At 49.9% G+C, this 17,342-nt stretch overlaps 1 protein-coding gene across 5 annotated transcripts in view; it reads left to right on the top strand.

The window, feature by feature from the left end:
- The window catches only part of MAP3K3 (mitogen-activated protein kinase kinase kinase 3), a 58,349-nt gene extending 42,022 nt beyond the window's left edge, over nucleotides 1-16,327 (top strand). For 3 of the 5 annotated variants that reach the window (XM_064495684.1, XM_031468855.2, XM_064495686.1), the window contains 10 exons: nucleotides 3,378-3,511; nucleotides 6,701-6,774; nucleotides 8,583-8,650; nucleotides 8,913-9,005; nucleotides 9,657-9,848; nucleotides 10,392-10,540; nucleotides 11,132-11,263; nucleotides 11,753-11,882; nucleotides 12,247-12,424; nucleotides 13,560-16,327. In XM_064495684.1, the coding sequence (XP_064351754.1) occupies nucleotides 3,378-3,511; nucleotides 6,701-6,774; nucleotides 8,583-8,650; nucleotides 8,913-9,005; nucleotides 9,657-9,848; nucleotides 10,392-10,540; nucleotides 11,132-11,263; nucleotides 11,753-11,882; nucleotides 12,247-12,424; nucleotides 13,560-13,788 (1,379 nt within the window). In that variant the 3' untranslated portion in view covers nucleotides 13,789-16,327. The remainder of the gene's footprint in view (nucleotides 1-3,377; nucleotides 3,512-6,700; nucleotides 6,775-8,582; nucleotides 8,651-8,912; nucleotides 9,006-9,656; nucleotides 9,849-10,391; nucleotides 10,541-11,131; nucleotides 11,264-11,752; nucleotides 11,883-12,246; nucleotides 12,425-13,559) is intronic. The other 2 variants (XM_064495685.1, XM_064495683.1) reach the window with 1 other exon arrangement.
- The last annotated feature ends 1,015 nt before the right edge of the window (nucleotides 16,328-17,342 follow it).

Raw genomic sequence — 17,342 nt, 5'->3', positions numbered from 1 at the left:
CTAGGACAAGCATTTTCCTCCAACTCTGCGGCTCTGGGTTAAGGAGGAGGCTACAGAGAGCTAGCAGGCTCTGGGAGGAATGCAGACAGCTGGCAGCTTAAATCCTGTGTAGGGTGCTTTCATGGGAAATTGTGGGCCACTCTGAACACAGGATGACTACTCTGCTCTTTTGTTTCAGCTGGTGCTGAGAGGGAGCCCCTTGGCACAAATGGCCCTATGAGACTAGAGCAAGATCAGGCTCGAATGCCAGGGAAGGGTGTCCCAGAGAACCTGCCATCCCTGCTGTGCTTGCCGTCTGAGACCTGGGATAGGTCTTGCATAGCACTGTGGTTTGCGCTGTCTGGCTCCCTGCTGGTAAATATGTGAACATTGATGCATCTTATAGTTCAGTGTCCTGTCCTGTTCAGGACCCTGTCTCAGTTGCTCTCAACTGCTGTTGTGTGTCTCATTGGCCCCTAATTTCTGAAATGAAGATAGAAACAAAACCGAAAATGCTCTGGAGCAGTTCTGCCAGCTCCTGGTTTTTCCATTCGCTTCCTCTGATAGCCATTGGTTTGGGGAGACTTCCCTTTCCTGCCCTGAGCTGTGGGCCTGTGCACAATAGCCCCTGGCCCATTGCCCATCAGATAACAAGGCTGGCTCTCTGCAGGCAGCAATGTGTATTGGAAAAAGTGAAAGTCTCTGGCTGGAAATAAAAGCTCAGAAAACCTTTGCTATTTTCCCCCAGCCCCTCCTGGATCTGTAGTGCTGACCTCATGTAAGCTAGTCCCATCTCACCTGCAAAACCAGAGGAGAGTTCACTGGTGACTGGTGAAGGAGAGAATGGATGTCAAGGGGCCTTGGATCTTTTATCCCAGGGATCTCTGACCCTCGACACTCCATGTAACAGACTGAGGATAGTTCAGCCTGTCTAGGGATAGTCTGGACCAATGTCTGGGATTTCATCAATAAGTGAGAGTTTTTCTTTCTCTCTTATCAGTCCCTCACAAGAGACATTTTGTTGTTTGTTTAGGTCAAATGTGTAATACATTTTCACTCCAGACTATATTGGTCAGGGTTCAGTGGCACAGAACAGAATCCACTCTAATGAGTTTCAGGAAGAAGGCATTTAGTGCGCATTCTGACTTACAGAATCATAGGGAGTGAAAAAACAGACTCTAAGTCTAAAGATAAACCACAGAGTTCCTCCTTCTTCTGTAATCAGGAAGCCACCAGTTCAGAAGCACAGGGCCCTTCTGCTCTGTCCACACACCACTTACACGGATATCTTAACATCAGGGAAACTGGGGACCAGGTGTGGGGCCTCTGCTAATGCAGTGGCAGAAAAACTAAGGCTTCGGGGCTATGCCCAGGAACAGTAGGAAGTCATCTAAATCTCACACAAGTGCCTCTGATTGGCTGAACCTAAAGGAGATCTTAGATACAACATAACGAAGGAGGCCTTTTAGCTGATTAACTTCTGAAGTGCAGGAAGGTCCACTAGAAGGGTCGGATGGATCTTGAGTCTAAGCCGTTGTATCTGCCACATAGAGCGAAGGAAACGAATGGAACTCTACTGAGTTCCTACCATGTAGATGTGTACCTATTCTACCACATTCGTAATTTCCAAAAAGGGTTATATGTTAGATAGTTCTCCCTGTTTTTGCAAGTGAGGAAGGCGGGAGCTTAAATTATTCAGCTAATGAATGGCAAAGCGTGGTTTGAACCTCTGTTCATCTAATTTTCAAGCTTAGACTTTTCTCACTATACCTTGCTCACCTCTTTAGGTTACTTCTGCTGCTGACAAATGTTGCCAACTTAGGGATTGGATTTCCACAGAACTTGTGGGCTACTAGAATGTTATCCAAAGCTAGAAGTGGGATGCAGGCACTAGGCTGTTTGTAAGCCAAGTGTTAAATTGTGCTCTATGTTCTGAGGCATGGTATGGCATGAGAAAACCATCTTTTTTTCTTGGTTGCACTGGGATTTTGTGCTACAGCGGCATGGGAAATGTCCAGCTGCATGGATCATTGATATCTGGCCCTCTGGAAAATGGAGTAGCTTTCTTCTTCTTGTTCCAGATTTCCCCTTGATGGCATTTTGCATCCTTGGCCTCCAACTCACAAGTGACCAGGGAAAGAACTCTGAATTTGAGCTGCATGGAACAGGGCACTGTGTTTCCCTTGTGCTGTGAAGAAATCCCCATATTAGCCTCCCTCCTGCTCCTTGCAGAAAGGCTGTGACATTTCCCCATGGGTGGGATCCATCCCCCTCCTCTGTTTGGATTGGAGAATGTATGGCCTGACCTGTTTCGGGAGAAGTTTTGCTTTCCACCACTGTGTTGAGCAGCATGCCTGCCCTTTTGAAAATAAATTATGGTTTCAAAATTGTCTTGGCCAAACTTCACTGGGACTTATAAAGTCTGTTATCTAGCTGCAGCCCCACCATTAAGTCACTGTATAAGTTTGAGCTGTGGCTTCCCCTTCTGCTCACTGTGGATGACTTGAATGCACTTCCACTGCAGGGGTGTTGTGAGGATTAAAAGAGAGGTAACAGAGAGTAAAAAAGAAAAGAAGGATTGCCTTGGCTGATTTCATTGCTCTGTTAGTTCATGAAACAATACCCCTAAATTCACACTCTGAGCAGTGTCAGTTTTCTGCCAGGGCTTAGAACTAACTTGGACAAACAGATTCTCTCCTCTGTGGGCTGTTGGAGATCATTTGAAACATGGCTCAGGTACCTTTTTATCTTGAAATTGGTAGCCCATACCCTGTGAGTGGGGTTTTGAGACTGGAAATCCAGCAAAATTCTATGCCTGTCTTCAGAGCAGTTTTGTTTCTGGCCTCTGCTTTAGAGTCAGGTGGGGAAGCCAGGCTACCAAGAACCTCAGGTTAGCCTTCCCACCTGAGATACCTAATTGTGCCAGTGGTCCCCAGAGAGAGTCTGGGTTGATGCCTCCAGCAAGAGATTGGAAGTGTTCTTGGTGGCAAATTCATTACCATATCTTCCCTACAAACTAAATGAGTCATATATTCTGAATGACTGACTTTGTGTGGAAGAAAGATGGAGTCAGTTTCTTGAAGGACATTGAAAGTAAGAGTTTAAATTCCTTAAAGACTATCTTTCAAAGATATGCTCCCTATCATTCTTTGACTTTTCTGCTAACTGTTTTCCTTCTTTCTCAGGATCCTTGGATTAGTGGGAGGAGCCACCTGGCTCGGGACATTTCCTTGAGCCTCAGCACTTCGTTAGGCCCACCCTCACTTCCATGATGTGCAAAGAGCCAAACGGCTCTCCACCAGTTTCTGCAGCAGGTGCTTGGTCTGGGCTGGCCTCCTGCTCCTCTCAGGCTGCAGGTCCTGGGCTCTGCAGTCAACGGTCTTGTTTCTGTGCTCTAGGCTCCCAGAACGCTGGCCGAAGCTCACCTCCCCCTGGCTACGTGCCTGAGCGGCAGCAGCGCATTGCCCGACAGGGGTCCTACACCAGCATCAACAGTGAGGGGGAGTTCATCCCAGAGACCAGCGAGCAGTGTGTGAGTATAACACGGGGGGAGGGGGAGACAGGGCTGGGGTGCGGCTTGGGGTGCATCAGACCAAGGTTATAATAGAAGAATCTTAGTGGGCATAGTGTGGAGGTCAGGTGCTTGAGTCCCATCCGATAGCTGTTTTGTTTACCAGGCCTGCTCAAATATGGATTATTTCTTTCTGGGGGCCAAATATCAGTTCCTACCAAAGGCAGGATCTAAGCTACCTCACCTCCTTGGTGTTGGATGTGCCTTCAACACATTTTTCCTCTTCTGTGGTCCTCTCACGGTTCTCCCTGCAGAATACCACTCTGCTCTTTGCATACTTCTTACAACCACTTGTCATTTCTGCAGAGTTTTAACATATGACCAACCCTAAGCTGACAGATTTTGTTTTTCCTTGGCCATTTCTTGATGAAATGTAGGGAGTATACCAATCCAAAGTAGGACTGTTACTTCAGGTGAGGTTTTATCGTATTAGACAACTACGTTAGTTATCTATTCCTACAGAACAAATTACCACAAACTTAGCTTAAAACAACATACAACATAATATTTATTATTTTACAGTTTCCTTGGGTTTGGAATCCAGGCGTGACTTAGCTAGGTTCTCTGTTCTGGGTCACATAAGGCTGCAGTCAAGTGCCAGCCAGGCTGCATTTCTTTCTAAGCTTGGGGTTCCCTTCTAAGTTCAAATAGATGTTGGCAGAATTTAGTTTCTTGAGGTCAGTAGCACTGTGGTACCTGTTTTCTTGGTGGCTGTCAGCCAGGGGCCACTCTGAGCTCCTAAAAGCTGCCTGCAGTTCCTTGAAATCTGACCCTCTCACAATATGACAGTTTATTCAAGGCCAGCAGGAGAATCTCTTGCTCCAGTCTGCAAAAATGGAGTCTTGTGTAACTTACCTATAATCATGGGAATGCATATCCCATCCTCTTTGCTGTAGTCTGTTCACTAGAAGCAAATCACAAATTCTGCCTATACTCAAGGGGAGGGGGTTATACAAGGCTGGGACTCATTGGGGTGGGTGTCACCTTAGGGTGTGTCTACCACAATGGTTCACCCATTTTAATGGCTAGCTTTTTAAACTAGTGGCTCACTTGATGAAAATTGCCCTTTGGTTTAGTGAACTCAACAAGAATGAGATCTCTGGCTTCATTCTGAAGTTCTTTCAGTGAGCTTGCTTTGACTGCAAAGATCTGTCTTATAAATTTTGGGGATTTGATCTTGAAGGGGGAAATTTCTTAAGGGTAAGTGGATACAGTTGAAGAACCAGCACGATCACATGGGGGACTTTACCAAAAAACCCTGATTCTTATAACTTTCCTTTTTCCAAAAACTAATTCTTACAGCCTTTTTTCCCCCTCAATAGCTAGTCTCTGTAGAGCATTATTCAAACTATATAGGCTGTGAGAAGCCTTTTTAAACTGCTGCTTCTCTCTCCTGTAGTCCTGCCTTCCGGATAACTTTACGTTTAGAACAGTGACGTAGAGTGCTGTTAGCTGCAGATTCCCTTCTTAGGTATCTTACTGACCATCCTTTCCATTTTCTCTAAACAGAGTACCTCTGGGCATCAGCTGTAGTAGGGTGACTTGGGTGCAAAACCTCAGAGATTGCAAATGAGTTCAATTGTCTTTGCTCTGTATCCCTCCCCGTGGCCCTATACCCTGGTCCTTTCGCTGTCTTGCTCTACCTCCCTTGCCCTGGAAGGCATGGAAGTGTTAGACTCCTAGTGAAGACAGACTTTCAAGAAGAGGCCAAGGAGGGTGGCAGCTGGGGAATGCCCAAGTCCTTCTCCATTGCCCGCCTCTTTAGCTAAAGAGAGTTGCTGCCAGTAAAGGGCTGTTCAAGATAAATCCACTTAACCGAGACCAAAACAGCATAGTGAAAGAATATTCAACCAGGACTTTCTTGAAAAGTGAAACTAAGATAAATTTATCCTGTTTTTTCTTTGATCAGATTTGAGTAATAGTTGCATCTATTTGCTAATTTTCAGGATGAACAAAGCATGATTCATGCTAATTTTTTTGCCTTAATTTTTAAAAATCTTGCTAGCACAATGTAACTTCCTTCACTTCCCTTTGACTTCTGCAGCACTGTCATAAAGAGGGTCCTTTTCCCAGAAGACTTCATGGGATTCAGTGTTTTCTGAAGGTTCCTCTTGAACCTTTGGTGTTCCTCCTTCACTACACCTGTCACCTTAGTTATACTTGCTCTTTCTCTCTTCTTCTGTTATTTGGTCTGACTTTGCCAAATATGCACTTGATGGATTGGGAGCAGTTCTTTCCCATGTTGGTTTTATCCACTTGGGGAAATCCTATATCCTTAGCAAGGTTTTTGCAGTTTTACTTTGCAATTAATTTGCCTTATTGGCAGTTTTTAAAAATCGTATAAGTCAGTATATGGGTGAAACTGTAGGTGAGTAGGATTCTAGAATTAAGTGGGAGGAGAAAGTTTGAGTTGGAAACCAATTTTATAAAAGTTGTTCATGAATTGTCATAATTCTCATACTCCGATTCCCTATGTTTAGATCTCAGGTAATGAATTCTCTGATAGTGAGTACCCCCCATAGGCAAAATGAAGGGGAAATTAATTGGGAAAAAAATCTAATCTGAAGGCTTTCTGTTAGTCTGACGAAGGACCAGAGAAGCATGTTAATTTACATAGATACCTAATGGCTCCGCATGGAAGCCAGGAACCTGGGAAGGTTTTGTTTTGTGTCAGCTCTGTACTGACTGCTGTCATGATTTCAGATAATTCTCCTCACCTTTCTAGACCTGCAGTTGGCTCACCTGTGAAATGAGGGCAATACTTGTCTTTGTAAATTATAAATTATGGGCTGTGAACAGAAGCATTTACAGTCCCACCCAAATGCACTAGAAGCCTCTGTGGGGTAGAACCATCTCTGGCGCCAGGCTCCAAAGTTCACAAGCCAAGAAAATGCCAATGAGAAAAGCAGCGTCTCTGCTCTGCTCTCCTGGCCGGGCTCCTTGGGATGCCAGCCAGGCATTTTTCATCTCTCCTGGAAATGTGCCTTGTTGACTACGGGGGAGAGTGGTACCTTCCTAACCAGTCTTCTCGTTGCCCAGGCAGAGAAAGGGCACTTTTATATTTTGAAAAAAAAAGACCATTTGCTGGCTTTGGCTGGGTCACCTGGCTGGGACCGGGACTGGGATTTTATTTTACGACTTGCCTTGCAGATGCTGGATCCCCTGAGCAGTGCTGAAAATTCCTTGTCAGGAAGCTGCCAATCCTTGGACAGGTCAGCAGACAGGTATGGGGCTGTGGCTGGCTTGGGGGTTAGTGTCTAGGTGTTCTTGAAACTAATAAACTGAGGAAATAGAGTTAACTAGTATGTGTCTCCAATCTAGGCACTGGTCTGCAGGCCCCTGGTTAAAACATCTTACTTCTGGGAAAGAAGCCTCTCACTGGGATTCCTAGCCCTCTCCTTAGTTTTCCAAACACCAGGAGAATGTTGTTTGTATAATTAGATGAATATAATAGTAGCTCATAATAGCCACTCACATGTGTTAAATGCCTGCTCTGTAGTTCCAAGTGCTTTACGTGCTTTGACTTTCCACATAATACATGCTGCTCTTGTACTCTCGGCCTCGTTGCTGTGATCTGGACTGAGAAGCAGCAGACCTTCAACATATTAGGGACAAAATTTGTGGGTTTACTTTCATTTTTTTTCTCCAAGTGTTTCTGGTAGAATAAGAAAGTGGAATATAAAAACCAGGAAACAAAATATCTAGACTGCCTAGCTTACCTCACTGCCTGCTTAGTGTGTAATCTTGTTCTTACACTTTGGGAGGGGACAGGTGCTGTCCTTTACACACCACATGGTTCTGCAGAGCTGGTTTACTGGTCAGTGGGGGGGTTTGGAGGTGGCTTTGGCATTGATCCAACCAGTCTCTCACTTTGGCCTTGTTATGCCCAAGAACACGTTTGACCATGTCTGGCTGGGCTTAGGGCTGTGGTCAGAGGCTCTGGAGCGGTTAGGGGAGTTTTCTTTTCTTTGTGTAACTGATTAATTGCTCACATCGGTACTCTCCTTGTGACCATGGCCAGATCTGTGTGTGTCTCTCCTAACAGACCTGCGCACTGGTGAGTGTGGTCTCCCCTCGAGGTATCATAGAACAGTCACAGTTGCTTGTTGGCATCCAATCCGTAGCCTTGTTTTGGGCTTGCTTTCCAACCAGGAATGCAAAGAGGCACAGGTAAAAGTGCCAGAAGTTGCTGCCACAAATTGAGGGCTCTGCCAGGACAGGGACTGACTTTTGGACTCGCTTCTAAGTTTTGTTGCCAAGCCAGGGGAGGAGAAGGGGATGGGACGGGACTACAGAAGGTCTAGCAGTTGGGAAGTAGGGGATAGCCCTGCATCACTGCCTTGAGAGTTTCTGACCTATGACTCTCTCAAAAAGCTCTCGTACATGAGGGAAAGGGCCATTCAGGTGGATGCTGGGAAAGATAGCTCAGTTTACCTACTTGATTCTTTAATTTATCCTCTGTCCCTCCAGTGCTTTGTTTTCTCCTCCTTGGGAGTCAAACTCAGTGACCTGGACTTACTGCCTTGAGGTCTGGCCTGATTTGAGCTCAAGGCTGCCATGTTCCTTTCATGGGGTCTGGAGCCATGTAGACCCAGCACCACCAAATATTGGTCAGTTAGCTTTGGACAAGTTTCCCTTAACCACTCTGTTCCTCAGTTTTCCTCATCTCTAAAATGGGGTGGTGGTGATTAGTCTGAAAGGAAGATGCAGGGTGTTGCTATCTTTATTACTGCCCTGGGTAGGGGATGTTTTGCAGCTCTTCCCCTGTTACCAAAGCGGGAGGAAAGGGCAAGAAGAGAAAGTGCTGTTAGAGGGGAAGTTGGTTGGACTGGAGGGATTCATTATTCAGGGTCCAGTCAGATGAGAGCCTCAGACTAGTAAAGTAGGATGCTGAGCTCAGAAGATGGCTGTTTCTCTCGAACTCTGCTTCATACCAGATAATGTGGGAAGGAGTTAGGAAAAGGAGGCTATCTGGGTGAGCTGCTTTGGAGGTACCCAGAAGTCTACTTTGTGATTTGTTTTATTTTTCTAGCCCATCCTTCCGGAAATCACGAATGTCCCGAGCCCAGAGCTTCCCAGACAACAGACAGGAGTTCTCTGGTGAGTTCTCCAGAGCCTGGGTGAGCACTGTAGGGTGTCTGGGTGGGGCTGCAGGCAGTCTGCTCCTGAGAGCTGAGTTAGGAAGAGAAGCCAAGGCTATTTCTTTGTTTTGTTTTGTTTTGTTTTGTTTTTGGGATGGGTACAAGGCTGTTTTTTAATTCTTCTCGGGCCTACTGCTCTGAGGTCTCGGGTGACCTAGAGGCTTAAATGGATCACTCACACTGGCCTATCCTGAAGCCAGTGATTCCTCTGTCTTACTCAGATCGGGAAACTCAGCTCTATGACAAAGGGGTCAAAGGTGGAACCTACCCCCGGCGCTACCACGTGTCTGTGCACCACAAGGACTACAACGATGGTGAGTGCACCTTCATCCTGCCCCCTGCCGGCCACCTCAGAAGAGCTGTGGTTAGAGCTCCACCACAGAAAAGCCACTGCAAGGCGGTGGCCCAGACACTCCAAACTCCGTGTTTTGTTTATTCCGGAGGAACTGTGCCCAGGCTTGTGGCAGTAGAGACAGGGTTTTTTTTTTGTTTATTTGTTTGTTTTTTAAAAAAAGGAGGGAGGATGGTATTTGCAGACGATGCTACAAATGCTACAGCAACTCCATCCTTTGTCTGAGTGCACAGCGTGCTCCAGGGCTCCAGCTCTCCGACACCCTCTTCTGCCTCTCCCGGCAGCAAATGGGATGGAGCTTCCATAGCGGCTTAGGGTTAGGATGCCAAGGAAAACAGAAACCAGCCGTGGATTGGCCCTGAGAGTGATGTGGGGCCTGAGGGCCAGCCCTGTGCCTTCCCTTTGGCCAGGGCTCACTGAACCACCTGTGGCTGCTTCCTAATTCCCACTATTGTCCTGGTTCTCAGGGTGCTTGAGACATTAGCCATTCTGGCATGAGTCTGGTAGGAGGGCAGATAGGAGGGAGCAGAGCTGGTGTTATGACCCGGTTTGCACATTCAGCCTCGTGGCCAGGGATCTGACTTGCTCTGCTCTGGCCCCTGCACCTCTTCAGGCAGAAGAACATTTCCCCGAATACGGCGACATCAAGGCAACCTGTTCACCCTGGTGCCCTCCAGCCGCTCCCTGAGCACGAATGGCGAGAACATGGGTCTGGCGGTGCAGTACCTGGACCCTCGAGGACGCCTGCGGAGTGCGGACAGTGAGAACGCCCTCTCTGTGCAGGAGAGGAACGTGCCGACCAAGTGTGAGGAGTGGGCCCTGGCCAGTAGGAGGCTGCCCTGGGGATGCTCAGACCACCTGCTGGGCAGGAGGCCAGTGGGTCCACTGAGGCTGTTCGGCTCAGCAGTTGGCTGTTCTGACCCATCCACACCCCATAGAAGAGCCTGCGGGTGGGCAGCACATTCCTTGGACCTTAGTCCTCACTCCACTGTTGTGTGACAAGCCACTTCTCCTCTTTGGTCTTTAGTTTTTTCATGTTTAAACTGAAGAACAATCTCCTAATCCCTGACATAACGAGATATTTAGGGGCTTTGGAAGTAAAGGTATTTGATCAATACAGATGAGCATTCAACCATGATTTTAGCCAGTCCTCTGCTTCTCGGGACTTGGGCCTTAAGGTCTGATTGACCAGGGCTATAGGCATACTCCAGATGGGGGTGGAGGTGCTGGCTGAGAGATGTGATGCTGCCAGGTCTGGCGGGGGTGGATGGAGCCTCTGGAGAATGAGGCAGAATGTCGGGAAGTAAGTGTTTGAACTTGAATGCTCTTTCCTTCTGTTCCCCTGTAGCTCCTAGTGCTCCTATCAATTGGCGCCGGGGGAAGCTCTTAGGCCAGGGTGCCTTTGGCAGGGTCTATTTGTGCTATGACGTGGACACAGGACGCGAACTTGCTTCTAAGCAGGTCCAGTTTGACCCAGACAGTCCTGAGACAAGCAAGGTACTGCCTTCCTCATAGTCTGACTTTCTGTTCCTCCCTCTCAACAAAATGCCCATCTCATTGCACAGACTAATTGCTTGAGGTGCTACAGGTTGCTTTCCCCCATCATTCTTCCTCCCAGGCTCCCCTGCTGTCTACCCTGGCCCTGGGGAGGGATTGGGTATGAGGAACTGAGCTGGTGCCAAAGTGCCAAGCAACCCAAACTGAGAGGTGATGGCCACTGCCACAAGGAGCAGTACCTGCCCTACTCTCACCAAACAGATGTTCTCTCAGCCCTTGAACCAGGAAGGAGCCTATCTTTGGAGTTTTTGGCCTTGGATATGGCCTTTATTCCACTTTGAGTGGACAAATATAGCAGTTACCTTAACTAAGCAGCCCCACCCCACTGCTGCTATCTTCCAGCTTGGGAGTGCCACCATCCCAAGGCTTGTCCAACATTGTGGACAAGGGCCAGACCATTGTGAGTCCCCCTTTTCTCCAGCTGACGTTTCCAAGGCAGACAGACTCCTCTGAAGCCACTGACTAGAGGCTGAGCTGATCCTAGGCAGGATCACCCTGAGGGCCTGGGTGACCTCTGGGCCCCTCCCCTAGGAGGTGAGTGCTCTGGAGTGTGAGATCCAGTTGCTGAAGAACTTGCAGCACGAGCGCATAGTGCAGTACTATGGCTGCCTGCGGGACCGCGCCGAGAAGACTCTGACCATCTTCATGGAGTACATGCCGGGGGTATGTGCCCCTTGATGTGTGTGGGACACAAAAGAGGGGGCCCGACCTGGGGCTGGGGGCTGTGGAATGGGGGTCCCTTTTACATGGGTCTGATCACCTGAGACCCCAGAGGCTCAGGGGAGAAGGTGAAATAACAGCAGGGTTTGGAGTCAGCAGGGCCCTCCTCTGGCTGCAGTGATGCTGTGTGATGAGAAATGTCCCAGGCCAGCCTGACCCGAGGCTTACAGGGCAGCTGCACTGGCCAGTGAGTGCCGCCTTTACCTGGAGCAGACAGGTCTCCCTTCTGGATTTGGGTCATCCACTGCTTAAGGGAAAGCCCGTCTCCCACTTTTCTGCAAGCTGCCTAACAGTCCCTAGCAAAGTGCCTGGCACATTGCATATGGGGATTTGATGACTCACTCCTTCGCTGCAGCGCTGGGGACTGGAAATAGCCTTGCCCTCTTCCTGCTGCCTTCCTGCAGTGACTCCCTCTGACTCCTGTGGCTCTAGGGCTCAGTGAAAGACCAGCTGAAGGCCTATGGAGCTCTGACAGAAAGTGTGACCCGAAAATACACCCGGCAGATCCTGGAGGGCATGTCCTACCTGCACAGCAACATGATTGTTCACCGGGACATCAAGGGTGAGCAGGGGCAGGCTGTGGGGTCCACGGGATCTGGCCACTTGGGAACTTCCAGCCTGGTCATTTCACACTTTCTGAAAAGAACCCTAATTGCCTCCTTGGGGGATTGGTGTAAAGATCAGTTAAGCAACTGGGGGAAATACTGTAAAGTGCTCTGCTGATGCTGGCCATGGTGATGACCGTTCTGTGCTGCAGGGTTGAGGCTTCCTGTCACTAGCCTGTTTGCTCTGTGCAGTCTGGGTCTAATTCTTGGTAGCCCCCATTCTCCCCAGCAGCCCTTGGACCTGGGAGGGAAGGACTGAGGGAGGATGATGGAAAGTGCCCAGGGGTCCAGGGTTGCAACCTCTGCCCTTTCATGCCTTAGGAGCCAACATCCTCCGAGACTCTGCTGGGAATGTGAAGCTGGGGGACTTTGGGGCCAGCAAGCGCCTGCAGACCATCTGCATGTCAGGCACGGGCATGCGCTCAGTCACCGGCACACCCTACTGGATGAGCCCTGAGGTGATCAGCGGTGAGGGCTACGGAAGGAAGGCAGACGTGTGGTGAGCGCTGGGGATATGCTGGGACCCCATCTCCCTGTCTGGGCTGTAGTGGCACCAACTTAGAAATGAGGCCTGGGGGCTTTGCAGTGTGGCAGGAGGAAGTGAGAACAGTTGCCTCTGGCCAGCAAAGCCAGCCAAGATGCAGGCTCCATGTACTCAGAGCTGGTGGTGCCTGCAGCAGCTCATACAGCAGAAGCGTTGTGTTTTAACTCTGAGTAGCAACTGTTGGTTACTGCTGGAAACTTAGGCCGTGGAAGACATCCCTGATGTCTGCTAAATCTCTGAAAGAAGTAGGATCCATTCTCAAGGCCTGGATCAGTGTTCTAAACAATAGCAGGTTTCTGCTCTCTCTCCTAGTGCTCAGATGGCTTGCATTTGTGCTACCTAATTTCATGTCCATCCTCTGAAAGGGCCTGAGAATCTTGAGAGCATCTCTTCCTCTTAGAACGTTATTGAGGTGGGCTGAATAACAGCCCCCTGAAGATACACATGTACTGACCCCTAAGGGGTTAGTAAATGTTACCTTATAGGCAGTAGGGCCTTTGCAAATTTGATTAATTTAAGAATTTTGAAATAGGGAGTTTATCCTGGATTATCCAGATGGACCCAGTATAATTACACAAGTCCTTATAAAAAGAGGGCAGGAGAACAGAGTCGGTAGTAAGAGATGTTACAATGGAAGCAAGAGGCTGAAGTGATACAGGGAAGGGGCCAGCAGCCAAGGAATGCAGGGAGCCTCTAGAAAAGGCAGAGAAATGGATCCTCCCCTCAGAGTGTCTAGAAGGAACCATCCCCACCAACTCGTTGACTTGAGCCTAGTGAAACTAATTTTAGACTTCTGATCTCCAGAAATGTGTTCTTTTTTTTTTATGCCACTAGGTTTATGGTAATTTGTTACAGCAGCAGTAGGAAACTAATGTATCCTGGAGCTCAGAGGTGGGTGTAGTTTGTAGACAAGGCTAACAGGGCTTTGAAGCCTTTTCTGGCCTTAGGAACCCTCTACAGGGGTGTCAGCCCCCAGCTTATCTCCTGCCTCAATGTGCTGTGAGAAAAACACTTCCTTTCACTTCAGTGGGCAGGGAGGCTGGGAGCCTGGGGCTGGCTGAGGAGTGACACAGGGCTTCTCTCTCTCCAGGAGCCTGGGCTGCACCGTGGTGGAGATGCTGACAGAGAAACCACCTTGGGCAGAGTATGAAGCCATGGCCGCCATTTTCAAGATTGCCACCCAGCCCACCAATCCTCAGCTGCCCTCCCACATCTCTGAGCATGGCCGGGACTTCCTGAGGCGCATTTTCGTGGAGGCCCGCCAAAGACCTTCAGCCGAGGAGCTGCTCACACACCACTTTGCACAGCTCGTGTACTGAGCTCTTAAGGCCACGCTGCTGCTGGCTGTCCCCTGCTGCAAGGGCAGGGGGCTGCTGTGGGGCTCAGCAGTATTGCTGCTTCTCCCAGGCAAGGCTGTGGACCATGGAGCTGCAGTCTAGCCAGCGTTGTCTGTGCCCTTCTGCTACTGGGGCTCAGAGCCAGGTGGGGTGGCTGCAGCCTTAAGGACTGGGAGCCCCCAGCCTACCAGACCCAAGAGCACCGGCGTCCTAAGCTCAGTGTGGAGGGGAAGGGGCTAGGAACAGTGTTCAAGGCACCATGGGCCCCTCCCTCGGGGCTGTGTCCTGACAATGCAGTCAGCACCAGACCCCAGAGGAGGGTCTGGGGGCACAGGATGGACACGAGGGTCTGAATAGTGTTACTTTCATTCAGAGTGTTATTTTGTTTGTCCTCCTTATATCTGGAGACCATCAGGGCATCTCTGGGCTGGATAGGCCCACCCAAGCCTGAGGTAAAGTCCAGCATCCCGTAGCCCATGGAAAGCAGAGGCCTGGGCCACGTGCTCCCTGGAGCCCCCAGGCCAGCTTTGCCAGTCCTAGTCCTCTACCAAAGATGAATGAAGCAAATGTTATGCTGCCTTATTCAGGGAAGGAGGAGCCTGTCCTGCCTGCCCCCATGACCCTGACCAACTCCCCTCACCCTCAAGCAGGGGCCTGAGATGTGGAACTGTCCCCACTGAGGGGGAGACCCAGTTTTGTCAATGCAATTGTCTCTGTTTTACAAGTTGGAGTCACTCTTATGTACCCAGTTTCTAAACTGGAGAGTTTGCGTGCCCTCTGGGCTGAGTACCCCTGCTGTGGGCTTGGGCCTTGGGCCAGATTGGAAAGAGCTGAAGGAAGGTAAGGGCTTTTGTGCTCCTTGTCTGGCACCTTTCCCCCCACTGGAGCAGAAAGAAAGATGGACAACACAGTGAAGGCATCTGAGCCTGCTGGCCACACTGAGTGGGCCATTCAGGACAGCCAGGGGAGTCATGTTAGGCTGGTTGTGAGTCGTGACTTGCTAGGCTGGAGATCTATCTGGTAGAAGGGAGAGCCTGAATGATGCCACCAACTGTGTCCAAAACCACCAGCTCAGTTCCTCCATGGCCACCCTTGCCCATCACCATGAGGTCTCAGCCTCTTTCCCTTCTAGCTCCTGTGGGGGAGGAATGGCAGCAGGGGCCAGGGAGTCAGAATCTCCAAGCAGCTTAGAGTTGGCCTTATTTACCTCAGCCTGGGGCGCTGGTCCTTTCTTCCGGCCCCTCCCCTCCAAAATGTGCCTATTGCTAGAGCTCCTCCCTCTGAACACCCAGTTTCCTTGGGAGTTGTCATTAAAGGAAAAAAAAAAGCCAGTGCCCAGGGATGACATATCTCCAAGGAGCTGGGGATTAGCTCCAGGCAGCTCATTGCCAGCCATGCCCACTCCCCCATGGGCACCAGAACAAGCCAAAGCCTTCGTTGTATGTTGACGATGCACTTTTATGAATGTAGTTTCTATCGCTGTTTTTAGCCTTTTCACATCATGTAATGTGAGGCCTTGTACTTGTTAATTTATATCTCAGATCATATTTGATGGTTTATATATATATCAATTCTAGACTGTTACAGGTGATGGACGCCTCAAGAGAGAGAAGAGAAAATGAAAGCAGCTGGTTTTGCAGGAATGTGTGTTGCACGGTGCCAGATGGGCCTGGGCCCTGTTTCCATCCTCTTCCCCCAGGTGCCTATCAGGCACCCCCAGCCCAGCCCTCTGAAGACAGTGAGCATGTGCTCCTACCTCCACCTCGGCTCTTGCCCAGGGTGGGGACCGGCCCCTCATCTCGACCAAAGCTGCCAGGTGGCAGCTCGGCCTCTCCACAACCCCGTCCTGATGGCTGTAGCACTCTTCTTGGGCCCACACTCCGTCCCCAGTTCCCACCCCCCAACAGGAAACAAGAGCGTGGTGCCGGCACTGTCAAGATAAGACAACTCTGTGTCCCAGGTTCAGGCTCTCACAGAGCCCCACCCACCCCGGGGCCTTACCTCACAGGGAATGTTTTAAAAAATGATTTTGTAAACAAGCCAACAAACCCTGCACTCCAAAAAGAACAAAAGACCCTGATTTTTTTGTGCCAAAAACTGTGGACATGCTGGCTCAGCATCCTCAGGACCAAGCTGTTGCTTAATTTTAATTTATTGTTTTTTTATTAAATAATCCAGATGAAGTTATGGGCCTAAGATGGCCTGGCCCAAAGGCTCTGAAGGGCAGTCTCCTAGCAGCCCCAGGCTGGCTGTGGGAAGGGCCGTGCCACCATTTGCTTGTCATTCCGTGGGGGATGTCGGCCTTGGCCAACCCAACACGGAGAGGCCAGGGCCGGGGACAGTCCACACTCCACCGCCCTCCTGCCCCTCCTGCCCACCCCAGCTCTGTGTCTGTGTCTGAATTGTGGATCGTGCAGAAGAACCTGCAGCCATAGTTATTTGACTATATCTCGACCGAGGGCTTGCAGTGCAAAGCCAGGCCAGTGTCGCGCATTACTTACAATAAAAGGGATCATTTATACCTGAGGGGTCCTGTGGCAGTGCTTTTGGGCAGGGGTGTGGGGGAAGTAGGTGTCTGTCCAGGAGGAGCCCAGTATGCAGACAATAAGCCTGTATCCCTCAGCAGACAACCTGAAACAGCTGCAAGAGGGCTCCTGGGATGATGTGACTTGGCTGGTAGGACCGCTAGCTCAGAGGGGCCGCCTCCTCTCCTCCCCACTCCTAGGAGCTCTGCTGAGGGTGGTTCCACCAGGGCTGACTTACTGAGGTGGCACTGATCGCTCTCCTGACCTGAGCATCACTGTGGCTGGGTTCCCAGGACCTTTGTGCTCGGCCAGCTCAGGGAAGGACTCCTAAGTTGTATCCTTGCAGGGCAGGGATCTGGTGTCTCCCTCACAGTCTATCTGCCGCTGTTGCTTAGCTCAAGCAGAAAGAGACCATCGCTGTCCCCATCTGATGCCTCTGGTACGGAAGTTGAACCTGTCCTGAGTGAGGCTATTAGCAGCTCTCCTTACTCTGAGGACCCAGGCTCAGGGTGCCATTTCTGCTTACTGTTAGCTCTGCCACTTCCAGGGGCACAGCACAGTGGCCCACCTGCCACCAGTTTGAGGCCCAGCTCCTTCATGTCCTCTGGACATAAGCTTACTTGGGAACTTAAGAACTTGTATGGGGTGGAAGCAGCATATCCCCAAGGAGTCTGCCCTCTTGTTCCGCCAACTCATGTAGTCCACGGACAGCTGGGGGAATTCAGGACAGCTGAGTCTGGGGCAGGACAACCCAGACTTTCTGCCTGGATGCTGCTGGGGTTCGGGGAGGCCTCAGGTCTTTCAAGCTTTCCTTGTTTGTTCTGCTGTAAACCGTTGTCCTTCAGGAACAGATGAGCTGCTTTTCCTTAGACTACCTGTGGCAGACTACAGCTGCCACATTCCCTGGAGCTTGAAAAAGCAGGGGGAAGATGACAAATGGGGAAAAGGCACAGAGACTAAGGAACCTCTGATAGCAATGGGTCTGCTGGTTCCCACCATCCCTTCCTGATT

Source organism: Camelus dromedarius, chromosome 16, assembly GCF_036321535.1.
Source record: "Camelus dromedarius isolate mCamDro1 chromosome 16, mCamDro1.pat, whole genome shotgun sequence".
Taxonomy (NCBI): Eukaryota; Metazoa; Chordata; class Mammalia; order Artiodactyla; family Camelidae; genus Camelus; species Camelus dromedarius.
The sequence above is the reverse complement of the archived record's forward strand: the minus strand, read 5'-3'. Positions and strand labels throughout refer to the sequence as shown.